Raw genomic sequence first — 24,038 nt, 5'->3', positions numbered from 1 at the left:
CGTAAATGCAGGGTATGGCATCCCCTGGGTAAAGGCGGTGATAAGTAAGGCGGTCAATGATTTTGTCCTTTTCCAAGTCTTGAAGGCAAGCTATAACTTTCTTTTTGTAGCTGCTTGTAGGGTCTCGCTTTAAGGCTTCGTAGGTATTGTTGTCACTGAGGAGAGTAGTGATCTTTGTATGGTAGTGATCTACCATATCTCATTTAGGTTTACATTTCCAGTTTATTAAATGCCCCTGAGCAGACCTTATCTTTGAATCAAATCTCTCTTCTCCTCTCCTGTCTTGTCTTTATTACATACTTCTCTTTCTCTGAATGAAGTTACCTCATATTCTCCCTGAGAAATGTAGCAGCTCAACTGTGTAACAAGCTCCACAGTTTCTCTGTTTGTTAATAGTTGTGAAATCAATGCATTTGAAATCATTGCTATTTGAAATAAATGTTACTCCCTTTACGCTAGCTTCTCTTCTGTAGCAGCTAGAAGCTAAAGTACTTTCATCTCATTATATGTGATAAGCCCCAGCGATGGCTACACCAGTGTGATTGTTCTTTCTGTGTTATTGTTCTTTCCATTTAGGCTTAAATTGGCCTTCAGTGAGGTGAAACCAAATCTTCACTCAAAAGTTTTTCAACATAAAGTAACAAGGATGTTTTGAAAAATTTGTAAAAAAGAAGATATTTGTCTTTAAATCAGTACTTTTAAATCAGACGGCCGGTGTCCTGAAACTTTTCCGTGTGTCCCTGTTGCAGTACACCTGAATAAAATTACTGCGTAGAACTTGACTGCATGCTAAGGTGGCAATTCAGCCATTTGATTCATGTTACAGTAGCTCATGAATGAATGAACATGGTGCAATAAAAGTACTTTTAGGAGTACATTTTTTCCCAAACACTTACATTTACTTAAATTTACTTGAGTAGGGTTAGGGGTTGTCACTTCAGCATGCAGTCAAGTTCTATGAGTCTTGCTAATGACCTACTAATTGTATTCAGGTGTCTTCCAACAGGGACACATGGAACACTGACACAGGACAGTGTCACTGACACTGACCCTAGTAAAGTACGGATAACTGAAAATTTAACTCAAGTACAAAAATTATTTATACTTTTTTACTTTCTACAGCCATTAATGTTTTGTGTGGAATGAGTCCACCACAGAGACCGCTCAAGATTAGAGAGGCCAGCCTGAAATAGTTTAGACATGTGTAGAGGAAGGATGGTGGATATATTGGATAAAGGATGCAGGTGCCAGGCAGGAGTAAAAGAGGAAGAAGAAAAAAAAAGATCCTCAAATGTCGTGAGCTGATGTGGCAGAGGATGGTAGGGATAGGGTGAAATGGAGGCAAGTTATCTGTTTAAAATTTCATAAGATTGGCATTCAGTACATTCATACGCTCATCTTACACTCACATTAGTTCACCAGCTACTTTCACACATTCATATAGTGTCATTTTCTGTACAGTTGAAGCCATTTTTCTACCTGAAGCATGTTTTTGCTCCCAGGAGAGGCCAGAAAACATACAAACACTGAATGACTACAATTGACCAGAAGCCTCGACTATTTTATTTTATCTAACAGCTAAGGTAGCTTGTTAATTGTGCCACATCCCAGACCACTATCAGCTTTCCCATATGCCCCACGGTTAACTTAAATTTCTGATAATTTCAACATGCTTTGTCTTTTTGTCATCTTCCACCATCTCTCAGTAATTTCTGGGGTTTTTGTTGTTGTCACAGATGTATAAAAACATATAGATGCAGTAATCCTCCATTATTATCTGTTTAAGAGGAAGGCAGGGTACAGAGATGGAAATCCGAGGGGATAAAATCCCTTTTATCCATCTCATTTCTCTGAGGGGCCAGAAGGTGATATTTTCAACACTGAAGGAGGATTATACAACAGCGGTGCCATTCAGGTGACTTTGACAACACGACTGACAGGAACAAAGAGAGACTAGACAACAAAAAGCAATTAATAAATGTAATTACATCTATCATCTGAGCCCAATTTACAGTGTAAACAGAAAGTCTCTGCAGCAACACAATCTCCATTAATTATACTTTGTAATTATACTTTTCCAGGTGTGTTGTGACGCTTTAAAGGTCGACTCTGCTTGAATGTAAAATGTTTTATCGCTGCGGGGAAATGAAGTCCTCTGATTGGCTTGACTGGCAGAAAGCCAAGCCAATCACCTGGCCCCCCAGCGATCTGATGGCCACTGTCCTCCGAGTCTCCTCTACATACACACAAACACACAGAGATGAGATTTTCCACTCGTGCAGAGCAGCAGAAAGATATTCAGAGTCTGTGTCAGGACTCGACATCTTCACGGTCACCTCAGTTTGCATCGCTCTGTGTCTGTGTCACACTGCAAAGGCTCCAGTTGTTGCTTTAGGCTAATGAACACTTTTCACTGAGCCAAGACCTAATCAGAGTATTTCTACATTATCTTCATTTTAGACTTTAAATGTCCTGTCAGTTGTAGAAATGAGTCAGGTGGAACTTCTGCAATTAGTTAGACTCTCAAGCGCAAGGATGACTATGCTGTGAAAATCAGCCAGTCTTAGTGTGTGCATCTAATAAACCAGGGCGATATCAAAGTGACACATTGTTATTCACCTTTTCTGTATGTTAGATCGTCATAGATTTCCCTTACATGGAGAATATACACAGTGTGTATAATAGTACATGTATTCAATCCAATATACTTGCTATGATCCAAAGAGCTGGTGTGCTGACAGGCTTAGCCTTTAAAGCTGGCAGGTGCTGTGCAAGTTTTGTTTTATTAATGTGTTAACTCGGACTCCATGGCTTAATTAGGTTTCATGCACAGCAGTGCAAGCAGCTTCTCTGCTCAGTTCTCAATTGTCTGACCACTTTGTGAAGCTAACTCTAAATCTAAGCTCCAGGCGAGTTTTGTTCAAGCGAGATGGCTTTTTTTTTACAGCCAGCAGGGGGCGAGCCCCTCGGTTGCCATAGGAAGTCTATAAGAAAGCGACTTGTCACTTGAATTATATTCAAATTCAGAGTAAATTAGATCTATGTGTCGCTGTCTGTTCTGTATCCAACAGTAAAATCCATCTTGATCTTATTCCTGTTTTTGGGTCAGTGCCCGTTTTTAATATGAAGAGCTGTCCACTCTACTTTGTAATTTTTGTCTGAATCTATCCAGCAGATTTTGCTCTATTACCAATAAACATCACTGAAACTAAGCAATGAATGTGTGACCTCCTGGGGTGCCAAAGAGGGGACGAGCTGCTGGGGTTCTATTTTCATTTCATGAGAAAATGAAAATAGTTCTGATTTGATTTGACATTTTTCTTGAAATTTCATGATATTTCTTTTTTTAAGTCCTAGTCTATTACAGGACGATATCATTGGAGGAGGCTGTTTACATCATTTTAAAATAATCTGTTTCTTCACCTTAGATACACTCCAGGATCTCTAAGCTCTTCAGAATTTATTTTGCTGCTTTTTTCTTTTGTCACATCATCCAAAACCAAAAGTGACTGGGTGCCATTATAAAGCACCCATCCCCTTGCTTCATTATTTCACAGGTTGTGTGAAGTTTGTTGGCTTAAGAGCCATTTCAAGCCTCCTTCCTAGTTCTGTCTTGTCATTTAGTTACAGGTAGTTTCATCCTTTCAAAGAATGACGTTTCAGAAGTGTGCAGATGGGTTTTTTTTTTAGATGTTCTTGGTCTTATAGATGGTTTAACATTCGTGGTGACTCCTCTAAGGATCAGTTGTGTTTTTTCTTTCCTAAGTATGATTCACTGCACTGGGAGTTTGTTTGATTGAATGCTGTGGAATCAGAGGCCATGGCTTCCAAATGAATATGCGACCCTTTGAATCAATCCCACACCTTTCAACTTTGTAACAGATGAAGAACTGGAAACAACATCACCTGTCCGTGCGACAGCTTTCATCAGCTGTTCAATTATATATTTTTTTAAAAAGTGCCTCGAGAGTAAAGAACTGTAAATCCTCACTGCGATGTGAATAATCGGAAATTAACACTGAAGATCTTTAAACGTCTTCACCATATGACTAGAATATATTTCAGTAAACTGCTAAACTACAATTAACTGAGCATCCCTGCTGTCCTTCTGATGAGCCTGTTATTTTAATGATCTTTCCTTTAGTAACAGCCTCAGGACAACCTTTCAGCTTGCCTTCGAAGAACAGCAACACCATCAGTGTGATATTTATTCTGTACAGGACTTTCATATTATGGAGTGTAATGAACATTTCAGCCTCCAGCAACACTTGCTGTGGTTGTTTATTTGTGTGCAGTGGAGTTGTGTCTTGCTCTGTGGCTGCAGGTTGTCTGGTGGCTGTGAAGGCGTTTAACATTCAAAGTCTCTCCTCGAGTTCCCTCCTCTTGTGTCTGTTGAATATGGAGCAGCTCTTATCTGAACGAGCTAAAGATAATTGGTGGACAAGTGGAGCTCGACTGCAGAGAGTAAGAGAGGGAGGCCGAATGAGAGGAAGTAAGGAGACACAGAGACAAAATAAGAGTGTAAGAGTGTGTAGCTTTTATCTGTGATGTCTGTGTGTGGTGGAGGCAGGGGATGAGACAAACGCTGGGATCATGCCTGAGAATGTGTGACCCTGCGCAAAGCAAGGCAGTGAGACATGACAGCTGAAGCAGAAAAAATAGTCAGATTCATAAATCAAGTAAAAGTAGCAGTGAAAAGAAATACTCCATGAATAACTTCCATAAGAGTTCTTCATTAAAATGTTACAGGGGTCATCCCGCCGCAGGGGGAGGAAACACCAGACCTTTTCACCAGTTCGACTCTAAAAACGCTTCTTCATGAGAAACATTAGCGATGACAGATTCATTTAGAAAACATTTGCACATTTAATGTGACGTCTTTCATTTTTACCGTTCCTTTCTTTACTTCCTCACATAGGTATCGCATCCTCATGTCACTGTTAGTGATACTATGTGCTGAAAAACAGTGCTCTTCTTTTCTCCCAGCACCTTCTCATGTTGGTTTTGGCACTTGTGGTCTATGAAAGGCTAACATGTCTTTATTAATTAATGATTTGTCGCTAAACATAGTGAAGTGGTGGTTTTTATAGCAAAAGGTTTCTGGGGTAATCCTGCTGCTTGTCTGGGGGCTTTCTGTGTGAAGTTGGCATGTTCTCCTTGTCATTGGCTTTAATTGATTTTTCACTGGGTGCCCCAGGTTACTCACACAGTTCAAAGATGAGGATTGAAAGGATTTATCAGTCTTTGAAGTTAGGAAAGAGTGAATAAACATATAAGACAACTTGCTGAAGTACTATTCAGCAACCAAAGGCATTGTGGTTGTAGAAGACCCTGATGCTTCAAGAACTGTGACCAACTTTCTGATTTGAGCAAATGTGAACACTCCTGTGGACATAAGAGGGTGCAGGTCCATGGTAAAACTACATTAACACTTGTGTGTGGTAAGTGTTGCTTTCAGGCAGTGACCCTCAGGCAGCAGCTGCAATGAACGCAGTCCAATGGTGCGCAAGGAGGCAAACCAATTAAAATCAGGACTTATTTTTATATACTTAATTGTGTTTGTGAAACATTTTAAATGCACCTTTTATTGCAGGCTTTTTCAGTCCTAAAAGCTGGAAAGCTGAGGTATTCTAAGAAGCTTGGAAAGAAAAGCATCTGGACTTAAGTTTCTTGAAGACATTTCACCTCTCAGTTCTAAGAGCAATTGGTGGAGGGTCCCAGATTTTGGATAGAGTCCAGACGCTTTCCTAAAAGACAGATGGTTTGAAAGAGGAGTGAAAGAAGCCATCTATGTCCAGGTGGTGTGAATGACCATCAGGGTATGGCTTACGACACCAACTGTCTGCAATCTATAATCCAGTTTTGAGATTCCTTCCTAGACACTTTAGTGCCCACTCACATCTTGGTACATTTGACCTCAATAAGTCACATGATAGGGTGGGGCCAGGTTTCACAATGAGCTCACCCAAAACCCTGGCTGACTGTGACCCACACCCGTTTTCACACCTTGGGTTATGTGATTAGGTAGAGGATCAATAGTGAGGCCACGACCCTCATAGGGACACTCCCAAAAGGGCTTAAAAGAAATCTGGGACTCTTCACGGGTGAGAAGTGAGATGTCTTCAAGAAACTTAAAGAAGTCCAGATGCTTTTCTTTCCAAGCTCCTTAGACTACGATGACCTGGATAACTAAGAACCTTTACAGACAAAGCCCATGTATTTAACTCTGAGTCACAGGGGGGAGTCAAACTGTTGGGGTGGCACAAAAGTGTCAGTAGTTTTCATTGTTGGTCAATAAATGCCAAAGATCTTTGGAGTGAAACTGTCAGCAGATAAAGATGATAAAGATGTTGGACTGCAGCCTTTGATTGTGGTTTATTTCACTGCCAACCAACCCAGACACAGAGTGGAGCATACCCATATGCAGTGTTGGGTAAGTTACTTTAAAATAGTAATTTAGTTACATTACTAGTTACTTCTATCAAAAGTAACTCAGTTACTTCAAGTTACTCGTTACTTTCAAAGTAACTAGTTACTAGGGAAAGTAACTTTGGTTTTACTTAGAATTCTCTTGTTAATATGTTGCTTCCATAACTTTGCCAGTCTTCTAGCTTGCTTACTTGCCACAAGTGCACTGTGCCACCTACCAATAGAAAGGAAAAGATAATGTGCATATTTCCACGAGAGAAATCCCACGCCTGGACCGTCGTTGACTGCTGCCATGATTCTAGCCTACGTCACAGCGTCATGTGCGCCTTTTACATCCAACACAAAAACTGCAGTCGTGGTGCTTTCGATTGTACTCAGAACTCGGAAATTCTGCCTTCTGAATAGGAAGATGTAAGTAACACCAGACTGCAGATGAGCTGCATACAGGGCTGGACTGGGACAAAAAATCGGCCTGGGCATTTTGACTAGAGACCGGCCCACCATTATAGGAAAGATCATAAAGCCTTTGAATGAAAACAAACGCTGTTGTGACAGTGATGTACACTGTTTTGATGGTATATATGCGTGAATCTATCAATCCTTTGTTGTAAGATTCAGATAATTCTTTTTTAAAAGCTAGACATTTTAAATGAGAATAAGAAAGAAAAGTATTTCTTTGTGCCCCCCTCTCCCTGTTAATGCCCAACCTGGCCCCCCTGGCAAAACTTTGCTAGATCCGCACCTGCACAGTTACCAGCTGTCAGCTACCTAAAAAAGGATCCTGGGGTTATCTGTCTCTCAGAAACAGTTCATAACTTCCCTTCAACTCATTTATGTCACCTAAAAGGTAAACCTGTTTCTCCATCACCTGTTCAGCTCTGATGATTCAGTAAGGACGTCTCCTGGTTTCATCTTCATGTTTCCCTCTCACCAGATAACCAAACCGATATCATGACCAGCAGTTTTTTTGCAGCTGTGGCTCCAGCAAACATCAGCTGATACTAGAAATTAATATTAAATAAATTCTAACAACAGCTGATCAAGCTTAAACGTGCTGCTGTTGTTTAACGCGACATCGGCTGGTTTCCTCTTTCTGGCGCAAAGTGGGCGATAAACAAACAAGAGAGCCGATCAGCTGATCATTGATCAGTTTTCATGATTGAAGTAGAAACGGGAGAGGGAGGGGGAGAATGAAAGAAGAAGAGACAGCTGTGCAGCAAAGACACAGAATAACTCCAGCTTTGTGTCTTTTTCATTGTAGCTGAAGTCCGGGACAAACTGTGTCTTTTCACCTCAATAAGAAACGCGTAATATTTTCTCTGAATACCAGACGGGACGGTTGGCAACTCTAATAACTTATGGACAAAATAAAGTTCAACATCATTAACTTCATAGCACCCACCCAGCTGTATAGAAACTCCGTCATGCTAGCTAGTACGCAGTACGGAAAAAGTCAGAATAACAAAAATAAACTCCACCTAAACTTGGTTTATATCTGAACCAGATAGACTGCAGGTCATAACTTCTTACCTGAAGTTCACACTTGGACCGGCGGCTGCCTCGGGTCTCTTTTCCTTCTGAGTCCCCTTTCCCTCATTCACCTGCTGCCTCCACCACTTGCTAATGTTACAGAATCTGTGGAAGCTCCGCGATGCCACCACACGAAGTAACGAGTAACGACCCTATCTAAATCCCAGTAACGACTAACGCGTTCCTGATTTTGGCATAATAACTAGTTACCGTGCTCGTTACCACAATAATAACGTAGTTACTGTAACGCGTTACTTAATAACGCGTTAGTCCCAACACTGCCCATATGCCAAGTTTTACTTTTAGAGTTTTCTCTGGGCACCACAAACCGAACCGTGATGTTAAAGATTGTGGCTTCGGCTAAATATTTAAAAGGTCTTCTCTGACTTCAGGCAATAAAATTTCCACTATCTGACTGCTTTTATTCCCTAAATGTTTTAGTACCCTAAGCCTAACATCTTTCCCCAGGCTCACATGTCGTGAATATAATTCAGGAGCCAATTTATTTTTAGTAATTTTTAGAAAACAGCCTTTCAGCCCCCACACTGTCAATTATTTTCTTATACAAGGACCCCTCTTTATTTGCTGTTTTCCACACTCCTTGTGAAAAGACAATTTAAGGAGGAAAATATAATTTTAGAAGCTGTGCTTATATCTGACGGCAGGCCTGAACATGGATAGTGTTTGGGTCCTGTGTTTCCTAATGCAGCCAGTTTAGCCAAATGGCCTGTGCCTCAGACTTGTCAAACACAGCAGGAAACTGCTGCTTGGAATCTTGAAAATTGATTGTTAACCCTCTTGAGGAACCCAGGCAGTTTGGAAAAGAATGGAAAAAAATGGTGGGTTATTGTTGGAAAATAGCTTTTGCATCCATCAGAACAGCAACACACTTCATCACTAATTTGATCCCCTGGAAAACCCACAGGGTCTCACATAAAAATCCAGCTTATGCCTTTAAGTGTTTACACCAGAAGTGTGTCAAAAGTGCCAGCGCTTGGAAAGAACATGGGAGTATTAACATGCGAGACTCGGTCCACAGAACGGCAGCAGGTGTGTGCTTCAGCTCAGCACACAACCTCGAAAATGTAAGAATAAGTAGAAAAAAAGGTGGCACAAAGCAATTAATGCCTGTAGAGTTTCACATTTTATAAAAATGCCACTGTGGATGCATGTGGGCTATAGGCCTTCATCAGCGTTAACAGTAAGTCACTAACGTACTGGTGAGATAATGACTTATTTCAATACAAATTGACAGCAGACCCAACTCTGACGGGCTGAAAAGTCTCAGGAGAAGGTGAAGGAACAGAAAAGTTGAAAGATGAAATTTGCATGTGCCCATGGAGAAGGATCTTCTGCTGTTTAACATTTAGTTGACTCAGTTTTTGGTTCATTGTTGGCCATTGCTTTTTTGCTTATTAACTCGATTTTTCTGCTGCTAACGGGTTCTCAGGACAGTTGTTGTGTTTGTATTTGGCTGCATATGGTTCTTGGCTATTTCTAATGTTTTTAATTATTTTATATTTAAGAGAAAATGTAATGCATGAGATTTTTGTGCCTCTGTTTTGGCTGTGTGTATACGTTTATACTTTCTTCTCATTTCCTTGTGTTTTTTTTTTTACACTAATTTAATTGCATAAAATTTAGTTTTGTTACAAACTGCTGGAAAAAGTGCTCCATATATTCTTTGTATATTACATACTGTAAAACCCTGATGACATCATGATGGTTTATTTCTCTGACTTGAGGAACCCCTTTATCTTGAACTTCCATCTGAAGCTGGTATTAAAGTTGCACTTTAAGGTGAGAAAAATACATAATTATGTGTGCTATGGCAGCGGTCCCCAACCCCCGGGCCTTGGACCAGTACCGGTCCGTGAGTTGTGTGGTACCGGGCTGCGAAAGTGTGAAATGTATGGTTTTCAGGATTTTTATCAGTTTTCAGCGTTATTTTATTATCATTTTTATCGTTAACTTGGTTTTCCTGGGTCTTTTCACGTGTGTTATGAATAAATCTTCTTTTTCTCGGTACTGGTACTAGTTTTATTTTGTTGTATTTATCCGCGACACCTTAAAGGCCGGTCTGTGAAAATATTGTCGGGCATAAACCGGTCCGTGGCGCCAAAAAGGTTGGGGACCTCTGTGCTATGGTTTATTTGTCATGCATCGCTGACAAAAATGAGCTGAATAATAAAAGGGAGGCTGCAGCCACAGGGAGAATCCAGGTGAAACACTGGAGTAAGCAATGCATGCAGAGTGATGCAGGGTGTGAAGGAATGTAATTTAGGTTATAGTTAATGTGTTTGTGTGTTTGTGTGTGAGGGTGAGGGTGAGCAGGAGACAGTTGTTTGGGACACGGGAACCTCATAAAGGTTCACTCTGTGGTAAAATGAATTAATTCCTTCTATTTGAATTCAAATGTCTATTGAGCATCGTGTCTCATTTGCATCTTCTACTTTAAACCAAATGGCCTCATTTGCATTTCCCCCCTTTAGTCAAACCAATCACATTTCCATTTTCCTCCACCAGCCAACCAGTTCTGCTGTCTGAGCCTCAGTCATGTGGATAATGAGCTGTCAGCCAATCACATTCAGCCTTGGAAAACTGGCTCGAGCATTGGGATTGGGTGCTGGCTGTGGAAATTTTGTTTCCATGGTAACATGTATATTTCATAGCGCTTTCCATTAGCTGGCAGTTGTAGCCCACCTTCTATGCTCTGCCTCCTCCTAGTTGTTTTTGGCTGACCACAGCAACTGTACCAGTTTGAAACTGCTTTTAACCAAACAGACGACTGTAAGCTCATGTAAGCACACTCATCATCACTGATGCGCTTGATTTCAGCAGTGTGTCATTATGTTTTCTCTAGGACAAATAAAGCTCAATCTTGGGGCACTGACTGGTATACGCTCACCTTATTAGGTACACCTTACTAGTACCAGGTTAAATATCATTTTGCCTTCAGAGATGCATTGATTATTCATGAAGCAGATTCAGGAGCTGGAAACTTTCCTCAGAGAATTCGGTCCATGGTGACATGATAGCATCACACAGTTGCTGAAGATGTGTCGGCTTCACATCCATTATATAAAACCCCCGTTCCACCACATCCCAAAGCTGCTCTCTTAGATTGAGATCTGGTGACTGTGAAGGCCATTTGAGTACAGTAAACTCATTGCTGTGAGCTTTGTGACATTTGTGGTGCATTATCCTGCTGGAAGCAGCCGTAAGAAGGTGAGGTCAGATTTCTAGGCAGAACTGGATATTTGCTCTTTTTCAAGCTGCTCCCTGTAAACCCTGCAGATGCTTGTCTGTCAAATCAAAGTAGATTACATAGTGGAGACCACTTTCTCTAATATGTAATTAACTTGACTTCCTGTCTTGCTTCCATTCCAGCAAATAAATGAGCCTGATAGAAGTAGATAAAGATAGAGATATTATCCACTTTTTACACATTCTTCAGTTTTTTTTCTCTGAAAAACTTTTTAAAAGGGAAAATAGTTTGGGTAGGAAAAAAAAGTCATGCTGCCATGCTGATCAATGTGAGTTTAGGTAGTTTACTTACTTGTATCAGTCTCTGACCTACAAACTGTTAGCTACAAAACTGCTACACAAGCTGATCAGTCAGACATTGACCGAGACAGTCTCTGCTGTCACTGTGACAGCTTCAGGCTGGATGATGGATCAGGTGTGAACACTATGAGCAGTCTGACACTGAAAATATAATGTGATGTATTATATCTGGACAAGGCTACCGGGGCTTTTCACACCAAACCTTTGTGTTTTTTTCTACAAAAACTTCATTCAAGCTGCTTGGTAGGAAAACTCTTTGATCATTTTGTTCAGTTTAGGATCGTTGACATAGCTGCTGCTCGCATTATTGGCAATATAATAATATTTTTATTCCTGATTTATTTTCCTGATGCTGAGAACTTCTCTTTGATGGAGTTTAGGCATGTAAACCTCATGACATTTCCAGTTTCTCCTATTAATATCTTGGTGTCATCAATGTAAAAAAAAATCCACACCTCTAACTTTAAACCAAAGCAGGTGTTTTTAATGGGTGCAACTGATCTGCAATAGGGTTGTTTAAAGCTTTATATATATAGCATGGGTGAGCAAGCTCCAACAACAATACTCTCTTACTCTCTTAATTTTATTAGTGTGATGAAGCGATAATTAGAACAGATGAAGAACATCTGCATGTAAACTTGCTCACTGTCCTCACCAACCATTGGTGTGAGAAAGCAGCAGAGATCGTCTTTCTTCTGTTGGAAAATTGGGACAAAACCACAGAGTGCAGTGTGAGAGTAAATTTTCTATGTGTAGCAGCTGATTTTAAGCCTTCAGGCAAAATCAAAAGCCCACTCTAATTGTCACGATTCTTATTTTAAGTTAGAGCAAGCCTGAAATGTTAAAAACTGCAGTTCCTCTAATGACCACTGAAGGCTAGTCCAACAATGATGCAGTCCCCATAGACTCCTATATTAAAATTTGCAACAAATTAACATTTGCTCTATATAAACAGCCAATTTGACCTTCATAACAACTGTATCAAAGGTGAATTTTTCCCTATCCCCATATATACCCATTTATATTGCTTTAAGGCTTACAGTTGCATTACCTGCATTACTGCAGTGCTCTGAATGTGGCTACTTGATTGACAAGTGGGTGCTGACTTGGCTGCTTGCAGTTTGCTATGCTTTACATGAACTCAGATAGTCATTGTGCCTCAATTTAGGTCCTCCCATTAGCACACGTTCACGCAAAATACCATGCAGACTTTGTGTTTACTATACATAACACAATATACATTGCCTAAATTTTATGAGTAAGCATCTTGCGAATCCTGAGGTTGGGTTTGTGTGTCTTCTTCAAGCCATGCCATCCTTTTTACAGAAGAAGAGCGTTTTTCAGTCCATTGAAGGTGTTTCACACCTTCAGCTTGCTGAGCACCATCAAAGCGCCATCAAGGTATTTGGAGCATCCTTGATGCCATGTCCTTGCCCTTAATTGTACAGCCCATCCAAAAGGTTTTGCTCCAGTTTTGGTGAGTGAAAGTCTAGTGTCTAATATGAGCTAATAACTCTACCATCTCATCCAAATACAGGAACTTCTAGCTCAAAAGAAAAAAATATTGTTAATTATGTTGAGGCTGTAACATTGAGACTTCAAAAACATACAGTTTCAGCTCCCTACCCATTACATAGTCAGTCTTGACATTTAGTCCATTAGGCTTCGATATAAAGTTACATGAGTGCCATATCCACTCTGTTATTATTATCATTATTGTGGAAATACAACAATAAAGTTTTTTCCACATTAATTCACATCGTATCTCCTCATATTTCATGTGAGGATACACATAGAGTTATATGGCATGCACGCTTCCAACCCTCAGGCTCCACAGACATTTAGCTACCTCAAAACAGTTAACACAGCAGGTCTTCATGACTGCCTTCCCGATGCCAGAAGATGCATGCTGGGTAAAAGAGACTACCCGGCAGTCCAAGGAGTCGCATCGTAACATGTGTTCATACCTGATTAACTAGCATGCTGAGCTGACTGACAGCAGTTGCAGAGTTCTGCTTTCACACTCAAACATCAAACTGACTGAGCTCAGCTCTCTGCTGTGATGCTGTTTGCATGAGTTAAAAACAAGACAGCTGACTGATTTCTTCTTCTGAAGGTTCATTTTGACTCGTGACAGTGTTTAGGCATATTGTTGTTTACCAAGTATTGTTAAAATCCCAGTGAAACTAGGCAGTACAGCCTGAAAATCACAAATTTTGATTTGGTAGATCAGTGACCTCCAACATGCCTCTAAAAGCCCAAAGCAGATTATGATCTCCTATCCACCAATGCATTTACCAGTTCGTAGTTCATTACCAAACTACAAACCTTGTCTTCATTTTATTTTACAAATTTTTCTCAACCCCCTTTCCAAAACAGTAAAATATCTACACATAAAAAAGTTTGGGAAGTACATTATAAAAATACTTGGAATGCTACATGGAATGGACTCAAAACAACACTCAGTGAGTCACTTTAGTTCTGATAGAAATGTCTTAACTACTGAACTGGATACCATGAAATTTCTAGATTTGTTTTTCCCCAACCTGAAATCTTCAGCGATGACTTCCCATTATCCTCATGACTGTTCAAACAGAACAGTGGAGCCTCTTATTTGCTTTTGCAGGAGTGGCTGTTGTGAAGAAGTACACCACGAGTACTCAGAATAACCAAATCAGAAGCTAACATCATTCTTTTTTAATTCTTGGTTTTAAAAAAGGTGATTAAGCTTATAAAATATTTATATTTTGAAATGCATGGTTAAGATTTTTTTTTAACTATGTGGAGAAATGTCTTTGTTTGTTGTACATGGTTCCAACATTTGGCCTCGTCGTGATCTCCAACCATTGTTTTCCCAGAGTGAGTGTAGGATAATACATAAAACAAAGATAAGGAGCACAGAAAATATGCAGATGTTACGATTTACTTTAGAGGGAAAAAAATCCTCAGATCAGTGTTTTAAAGGATTCATTTTAATGGAATTAACTGGCCATTTCTCCCACATAAATCTATCCATCAAAGAGAAAGCAGTACTTGCATTGTATCATCAAACAGCCTCCCGTTAAATCCTCTTTATTTTTCTGTTAACTTCTGTTATGCATGTTTCCTCAAATATCTCTTAACTTTACACCCCGGGCTAATACCGAGCACTATCTACAGACAGCTTCCGTGTTTTGCAACACCCACGCAGCGTTTGTAACCCACTAAGAGTCGGTTTGTGAATGTGCCCAAGGCTATCCAAATATCATCATTGCTAATCTGTAGTCATACCTCAGCTCTCTGACATTTATAACCAGATGCTTGTACTTGATTAGAAACATCTTCATCCATGTACAGGTTGAAAACCCTTTGCTTATCTTTAGCATGAGCACTTCAAAACAACATCAGGGTGTTGGAGATTGCACAGAAGAGGTCATGGGAGACATTAAAGCATCCTCAGGAATGTTTGCACATGCCTCGGTAACACCTCTCTGAGAGCAGCAGCGATTAAATCAACATTGCATTTGGGCCACTCGGTAAAGAACCCTTTATAAAGTAATCCTTGAAGCTGTTTACAATATGTGCTGCAGATTGTAGAGTTTATCGAATATCACTAAGTCACTGCGGGTACCATAATATAAGATTACACTTAAACACCTGTAATCTGGCTTCACTTAAAGCAGTCCACCAACGTTGAGTTCCTTGTCCTTTGGGCTGTGATTACAGAGGAAGGCACTCAGAGAGTCCACAACAAACCCAGCAGATAGATATCAGTGGGAACGTGTGGATGTGTGAGAGCTCCCAGCAGGAGTGTTTCTAGCTCTGAAACTGCTCCGACAACAGGTTTCACATGAGTGTGTGCAAACATTTGCCTCTGTGCATGTGCTGCTACCTCTGAGTGAGAGCACCAGCAATAACCCTCAGATCATGTGATGAGTGACAGCTGCCGAAGAGCACTGATGGCCTGTTTTGCTCAAGTGTTGTTGACAGTGTGATTTCTGTCAGTGTGATGGAACTACATCAAAAAGGTGCAAACTGCGGCAGAAGGTGTTCCCTGAAGATTTTAATGCGGGGAAACATTGATTCAGCCTTTTATTTCATTAAAATATATTTTATTGTTTTAATTAAATAAAAAAAAATCTAATCTGTCCTCAGAATCACTGGGAATAGTTACATATTATGTATATGAAAGATGGATGTAGGTGCTGTGATGTCACTCGTTGCATTCTGGATTCTGCATTTTGTAGCTTCAGAATTTGTGTTTTAGAAGCTTTTTTCTTTTGTTTTTTGAGACAGAAATGACCCTATGTGGATGAGAAGGAAAAGTCTTGGTGAACTGTAAATGTCAGAGTCCTTCTAGAAGCAGTTATCACCTGTTGGAAACTATCTTGAAACTCCCCTGGACATTTATTTGATCAGTTATTAACTTTCGTTTGAATACTCTGAGGTCTATCAATATTAGTAACGCACCATAGTACCATAGTAACACAGATACCTCAAAGCAGTACAAAAATTTAAACCAATACTCAGAAGTCAGATGTTAAGAGGTCCAGTTCAGTGACAGGTGCTTACTACAGGTGCTGATGAAAGCAACCATGATCATAATCATAAACCTGGGTTGCATTAAAAAATATAAATTAAAAAAAGAAAGCACACACACAACTTGAACCAAGTGTTTTCTGCTCTACATTTGAACATTTTAACGTGGAAGTCTATGGAGATCGACTCTTTTGGAGGTGGCCTCTAGTGGTCATTCGAGTAATTGCAATTTTTGACTGCTGCATACTCCGTCAGGAGGAGGGACAAGCAAGGCAACAGAAGGTCCACAAATAAACATAAGGAAAAAGTCTTAAGAACCATGAAAGAAGTAAGACTCTGTAAACGATGTGTCTTCATAATTTGTATTGGTTAGAAGATGATCAGTCAAACTATCTACCTGTCGCTGTTTGCTGATGTGATGAATATGGGATTTAATACTCATCATAGCTATATATTCTTGACACAGCATTAATTTAAAGTAAATATATAACTTGTCATGAACAGTGTTAGGTTCGTTTGAAAGAGAAAACAAAGTAGAGCAAAAGGCTGTAACACAGAACAGACAGATGATGCATCTGTGTCACACGTCATGTTTAATCGACATCGCTTTCACAGCCCTGCAGTATGAATTCTTCATTTTGTTAGATGTTTGTTGCCTCCTCTAATCTCTCTTCTAATATCCTCCTCTTCTCCACTTAGAGTAGACAAAGTGAGGAATTTGTCTGCATTTACCTCCTTTTTCTTGTTTCTTTCTTCCCGCGATTACGATTGTGCTCTTCACCCTTATGAGTTTTACTTGTCTTCAGTTTAATTCTTTCTGTGTTTTTACAGTCCTGTTTCTCTGTTTTTGCCAGATTGTTGCTTTTTGTTTGGACTGTTTTATTTTCATATTGCAAATATGATCCCCGCCTTTTCTTCCACAGTACATGCCATTACAGTGGCTCTATTATACTTTTCCTTATTTTATCTAAAATACGGAAACACTGCAAAGACACACCAGACAGTTTTCACAAAACTGTGGGAAGTGAAAAATCATCATCAAAGGAGAAATAGAGACTGCTTGCCATCAAAGTAAAAGTTGCATCTTACATTGAAATCAACACGTTTCCAAACATGCAAATTGTACTTTGAAGGTGAATGTGTCCATTTTCCATTCTGGTGGTTGTCTCAGAGTTTAGAAAAAATCTGGACATCTTCAGATTTGTGAAGATGTTTTGGGTCCCCTTCAAGAAGCTTCCTCGGTTCTACAGACAAAAAGTTGAAAGTATTTAACCCCTAGTGGGGAAGGTGGTTTTGAAGGTTGTTGGCTCACCATTGATCATATGGTACTATAATCAGTAGTGGCCCACAGTATGAAAAAAGCTATGGGTCATTACTATCACTGTGGGTTAAGAGTGAAACCAATATGAAATCTTGCCCTGCCCACATGTGACCTAACCTGAGGTGACGTGTGATTCGGGGGAAGGGAAGGCATCTAGAGTCTGCATTGTGGCTGATAGTTTGTTCCATAAGACACCACTTCTGTTTAATGATGTTCTTCAAAATGGACAACTAACTAACTCACCAGTTTATGGAGAAATATAGATATTTCACTAGCAACCAGGGGTCGCCAGGGAGTCATCCTAACCCGAACTGAGTATCTAGGCCTCTGAGACCGAAGCCTAAAATGTTAAAAGATCAACTTTTGTATTGTGACTTTAAGGTAGAAAATTTGCCTTAAAAAATTCAAGACCAGTCTCTATGAGTTACAAGCCACAAGGGTTAAAATGAGTACCCACTATCAACGCCAAAGAGGCAGCACGTTAGATGACACCCAGGTATTTGATTTTCTCCGGGTTCAGGAATGGCGGGTAAACAATCGGATATGAATTGGTTTGGAGAGGCTTCAAAATGGAAGCAAGTCTTAGTTACAGTAGTGCCTTTTTTTTTTTACTTGTGTGTCTCAAAGAAATACTGTTTAATTCAGGAAGAGAATACTTTTGGTAAATTTCATGTAATTCTTTCCTCATTTCTGCTCCTCTTTATGACTGAGGTATTATTTTGTTCTCAGAGAAAATAATAATGTCTCCTGTTGTCTGCAAGTGATCCTCTGACGAAGGTCGCTGCAGCTGAAATGCCAGAAGTTTGTGATTTTAAATTTAAATTAAGACCTGAACCCGTCACTCATTCACTGGAGAGAAATGCCTTTTCTGAAAAACAACCCAAGTTTCCCCACCCAAAGGACATTTCTCTACATTTACTCGTTTTTGTTACATCTCAGCTGATCTCTCTCTTGGACTGCTTCTCTCTCATACAGATATATGTAGAGTTATATCTTGAAAAATCCATATATCTATGTTGTGTGGATGAAAGGCTCCTTTGGCACATAGTTAAAATGACTCATGAGTTTAATTTTAACCCGAAATGGGAACCGCGCCGATGCCAGCAGTCATTCTGTCACAGCGATCGCCTCCTGTTATTTAAGTGGTGGAATCTCGCTGAGAGTTTATTAATGCAGGAAAACATTCAACATTTGTTGAAAAGCCGTAATGTGTTGTTGTTGTCATGATTGGTTTACAGACTTGTTGGCTGTGCCCAAACACCCCTACGCCGCCATGGAGAACTGGGGCCTGAGCGTCTTCGTGGAGCAGAAGATCCTGTTGGACGCAGACGTGTCATCCTCATCCTATCAGATGGAACTCACCATGGTGGTAGTCCACGAGATTTGTCACCAGGTAGGCGACATGCCTGATGGCTCAGACATTATACTACCATTCATACTGCGAAGGCTTGTGAATATACTATAGAATATATACTATAATGTCATTTAAGTGTCAATGGAAAATTGGACTTAGTAGTCAGTATAATCTTTTAATGATATAAGTTTGAATATGGTAGAATACTGCATGTAATCATTTGTGCTTAGAAGTATGTAGTTGGTCTCATCCTAGGAAGTCTGTAACATTCCAGGGTGTTCTGGCTTTCACCCCCACATCCTAGGAGCATGGGAAAAGGTCGTACCTTGTTTTATTGTTTTACGGTAGGATTAACGTAGTTATATCTGTTTCCAGTCTAAGTGGTTTTGGTTTGATGAACGTCCAGCAGGTTTAGGGAAGTCATTTATGGGGTCACACTCTGACCACACACACACACCACACACACACCACACAAGCACCCACTGAAGTGTATAAATAAAGGACCAGGACAAGTCCTCAGGGCCACTCTCTGAGACTCACTCTTGGGGTGTGAGTTCTGAGAGATGCCCTTGCTAGCAAGAAATTCTGTGTGTTTCTCCTCTCTGATTCTCTACTGAAGAAGTGTTTTAGAATATATCTCTTTACAAAGAAAGGTATTATTCAGACTGTAAAATTTCATATGATTGGAGATCATTGATTGTAACTGATTTCTTAACACAGTGTTCATAAATACTTACTAACTAGGATTGTGAGTATTGGTTACACAATATAATCTTTTGCACAAAATAATCTTTTCAGAAATGTTTACTTTGTCTGGATACATTTTTGTACAAATGGTGCAGAAACAATACATCTGTAAGCCCCATAAATCACATTTTCCTACTCTTTAGACTACATAATCTATGATGACTGCATAGTCATCATAGATTATGTAGTAGATTATTAGATTATGTATGTAGATTATTTCACCTGCTCATTGTCCTAAAGATGTTTCCTAAAATTGTTTGATGTCCTCACCACCTGTTTAATACCTCCTCCTTGAAAAAAAAAGATTATTTTCATAAATTTAAACCTTTTTATCTCACTGAAGTGAATTTAGATCAACTAGAAATAATGGATGAGAGCAGATTATTTGGATACAGAGTGTAAGAGAGAGAATATATAAATCCTTTTTAAAATGTATGTATTATTGAGTCTGACAGGAGGTATTTGCTGAAGAAATTGTGATAGCTGGGATCATGTAATTCTGGTTTTAGAAGAATAAGGTTCCCCTGACTATATTAGTCATACAACTTTACTAAAGTTGAATGAATGCAATAAAAAATCATTTGTATACTTGCAATTGAAATATGGAGGGATTCACGCTGGCTGACAGAGCCAAGTTAAGGACATGCCCACTCGAATTAAAGATGTTTCATACTCAATATGTGGGCTTCACACTTTTTGCCGAAGATGTAATTAATGCAACCTCATGTGAAAATGGAGCACAAGCACACAAAATGATGGGTTTGATGTAAAAAAAAAACAAAACAAAAAATCCCCCAAAACCAAAAAGAAAACAGCAGGTGGTGACAATTTTGTTATAAACTGAGATCATTCATTCCTTGAACTGTTGGCAGACACAGAACAGAATTTTCTTTCATTTAAATGCATCCACTGAGCTTAGTCACATGTCTGTTCATTAGTGTCTCATTCTGCTATAATGTGGTATTTTGTCACATAAGCCATAGATTCAGGCTGACAGAAGCTGACTATGCTGGATTGCTTGTCTTAGTGAAATAAAATTGAACCACTAGACTCAAACTGGTGGCTCGGGTTAACCTGTTAGCACAGAATTATGTAAATCTGATGTGCAAAAGACACTCACAGCTGTTGGAAGTTAAAATGAGTGCAGACTGGTCAGTAATTAGTAGCTTACTTCTGGAAAAACAACATTAAATGTCACCACACCTGTTGAGGACCAGGTGTGTCTGATATGCAAGAAAGGACACAAATAACACAGAAATACTAATAAAACAAATGATTTGAGTATATCTAAGAATTGTCACCAGCTGCTTTCCATTTATTATGGTATGAATTATATGTATTGTGCAAATAATTCTTAAAACTTCGTTCTTCATTAGACTTGGTTTGTGTTGCTTTGTTGCTTATGAGGATTGCAACCATATATCTCAATTAAGTACACAACACTGTAGGTGGACTGATGGTGAAGAGATGAGAAGAAAATAGGATTTTTTTCTCTTCCCATCTGTTGAGGGAGCTTGTCAATGTTCTTACATGAAAAGCCTCATGCAGGGAACAATAACAGATAAGACATTAACTCAGAATGACATGACATCAGCATGAAACAAAGAGTTGGGGTGAAGGTAGGTTGCAAAGTGGCTTACAGATAATTAGACTCAGGAATTATATAGAGATCTTGCTTAAACTGGCTGTTTTCCTTCCACAGACACGGCTTTAAAGATTAATACACAATACACAATTTTCAGTAGGTTTGAGGTCTGTGCTTTGGGAACGCGAGTTCCAGAAACTGTTTGCCTGTTTTATCCATTCCAAAACCAGTTTTCATATGTGTTTCTAATCATTGTCCTGCTGGACACAGAACTGTGTATAACTTTCAATCATCTAGCTACTGATATGAAATGAAGGTGAAGAATTTGGAGCTAGTTCTCCTTAATTATTTCAATCATTTTGTGTAATGTACTGCACTGGTACACAGCAAATCCAGCATGTCCAAATTAACACTGTCAGATTTGATTTCAACACTATTAAAGTGTCTATATGGGTCCACACCAGAGAGTGTTAATTTAACTCTTTTTGGAGAGTTGGTACGTTAACTCTGATTTAGTGTTAAACACCAAATCTGTCTGGAGTTGATAATTTAACACTTGGTGTTAAGAGTTTATATATTAACTCTCAAAGAGTATTTTAGTTTAACTACGTAAGAGTTATCTTCTAATTAATTCTAAAAAGCGGGAATTTTACTGTTCTGAACTTTCTTATTTCTTACTTATTTCTTTTGGAAATAAACATTTACTAAAAAGACGCAATGGTTTTTGAAAAACATTTATTCTGAACTGTGCACCACAATTTCAAAACATTTTCTGAAAGATGTAACAGTGTACATGTTCTCACTTTCATTAGAATTTTGTTTATCAAAAGGTCTGACATAGGTGAGCTGGTAAATGCAAATAACAGCATTCTCATCACTTATTTCTTCAATACAATATGCATGTCCTTCATTCATCACTTTGTGGAACTTCAACGCACTTCTGCTCTCCCCCTTAATCCATCTTCACAAGCATATCCTATGTGGAGATTGAAAACAAAATTAGCTGACACTAATTAATGGCACAAATAATCGTAATCAATTGCAGCACAGTAAAAAAAAAGGAATCCTTTTTGAGCCATTACTTGTGTAAAGTATTTTTACCAAAAGACACAGGCAACAGGTAATACCGAACTAAATTTAAAACCTCAACCTTTTTCATTTTTACCTAAACCGTGTGCACAAAACTCTGGAGAGATCTAAATGCTAACGTAGAACCCAGTCAGGACGTCTGCTACTGCTGTTTGTTCGTTTTTTTATGGGAGATCGTTTTCAGGCTTCAAGTAGCACCATTATACCAACATTTCACATTCTAGACATTGTTTTAGGTGTATTTGACCAAAGATTTGACTAAAAATTCACATGCTTTTTTTCAAGGCTGTGGTATTTGCCCGCAAACAATACCTTTCAGCTAGTTAAAACAGAATATTATGCTATCAGCGAGCAACATGGCTAATGCCTTTCACACAGCTTTGTCTCAACTCTAAAGAGCCACAGAAGTAAAAGCTAATAATAATAATTGGAACAATCTTTGAAAAAATGACTTACCAAGCATGGCAAACAACTCAAATATGTAGAGCAAAATGTTCTGAAACGTTCATAGGTTTAAAAGCCTCACCTTTACTCCTCCAAACATAACTTGAAACTGTAGCCATTTGGCTTGTCTAAGTAGGCATTTTAGTTGAGCCTGAAAAGGTGAACTTTGAAGCAGGGGCTTCTTTCTTGATCAGCAAGAAATGTTTGGATTATGCTTTAATTGTAAAAATGTATCTAATTTGGTCATCAAAACTAATATTTTGTTTGTATTTTGCAAAATTTGTTTATTAATAAATGAAAGTGTATTTACAAAATTTGATTTTTGTGTATTTTGGACATTTTATGTCTTGTAGTCTGAAAAGAAGAACTAAAAGCTCTAAAAACTATATCAATCAATTTACTGAAAATGTGTTTAACATATAAATGCAATATTTCCCATCTTTTCGTTCGACTTCATGAACATCCAGCTGCATGTTAAAAATGTCTTGTGACTTTCAAAGGACTCTGCAGCCTTTGCAAAGGAAAACAGGCTGTTTGTATGTATCAGACTTGTCATAGTTTATGTGTCTGTGTATTTCTGAAAGCTGCTCAAGATTTAGCTTAGAGGTCTTGTACATTTCTCACCACTCATGCAGGCTGGGCGGCACACCAGCATGAGGGTTTAAATAATGTTCATAAGATAAAAATGTTCCTTCAGAGAAAGTGACCCACCTACAGAGGCTAAATTTGTTGATATGTTATCATGCTGAGACTGAAACAAACCCCTGTGGCTCAGCCCAAACCCATGAGCTGCTGCGATATTACTAGTGGTCTTTTATATTCAACTGCATCAGTCTGACATGAAAAGGGGAAATAAAATTAATAGTGAACATTGACATGAAACGCAAGGTAAAAATTAAAAAATTAATTTTCCTCTCACAAATGCAAATGGTCTGGTTATGAACACACCAAATGTGACAGAAGTCAAAATGACTTCAACGGCTACACCGATGAGCTCGGTGTTTGTGTGTGCATGTTACAAATTTCCCCGGGCAACAACAAAAGCAGAGAGGATGATCCTGTTTTTACAGTATGACATCAAATACGTGACGAGCAGACAAACACGATGAAGCAGAAGGAAATTTAAAGGTTTTAGTCAGAAAAGATAAAGAAGGAGGGAGTGTGACCAGGCGAACAAGCTTAAACAGCGAAGACAGACGTAGTATGAGACGGAGAGAGAGAGAAAAAAAGTAGAGCGTAGGAGACGGAGAAACAAAGAGGCACAGAAACAAAATGATGGAGAGAAAGAATGGAAACGACATCCGTTAAAGGAGAATAAAGGATACGAAAAGATGAACAAAGACAGAAAGAGAACAGCGCTCTGTAAAAAATACCCAAAACATTCAGCCTTATTCTCATTTACCAGTGAGCTTTATACAGACCTACAACATTTGCTTTTTATACACTCAGCATCC

General features: G+C 39.1%; 1 protein-coding gene across 2 annotated transcripts in view; it reads left to right on the top strand.

Moving 5' to 3' along the window:
* The window catches only part of LOC146499253 (thyrotropin-releasing hormone-degrading ectoenzyme-like), a 263,625-nt gene that overhangs the window by 130,456 nt on the left and 109,131 nt on the right, over window positions 1-24,038 (top strand). For both annotated transcript variants that reach the window (XM_085138114.1, XM_085138113.1), the window contains exon 5: window positions 18,604-18,758. In XM_085138114.1, the coding sequence (XP_084994240.1) occupies window positions 18,604-18,758 (155 nt within the window). The remainder of the gene's footprint in view (window positions 1-18,603; window positions 18,759-24,038) is intronic.

This window comes from Neolamprologus multifasciatus, chromosome 17, assembly GCF_963576455.1.
Source record: "Neolamprologus multifasciatus chromosome 17, fNeoMul1.2, whole genome shotgun sequence".
Taxonomy (NCBI): domain Eukaryota; kingdom Metazoa; phylum Chordata; class Actinopteri; order Cichliformes; family Cichlidae; genus Neolamprologus; species Neolamprologus multifasciatus.
The sequence above is the reverse complement of the archived record's forward strand: the minus strand, read 5'-3'. Positions and strand labels throughout refer to the sequence as shown.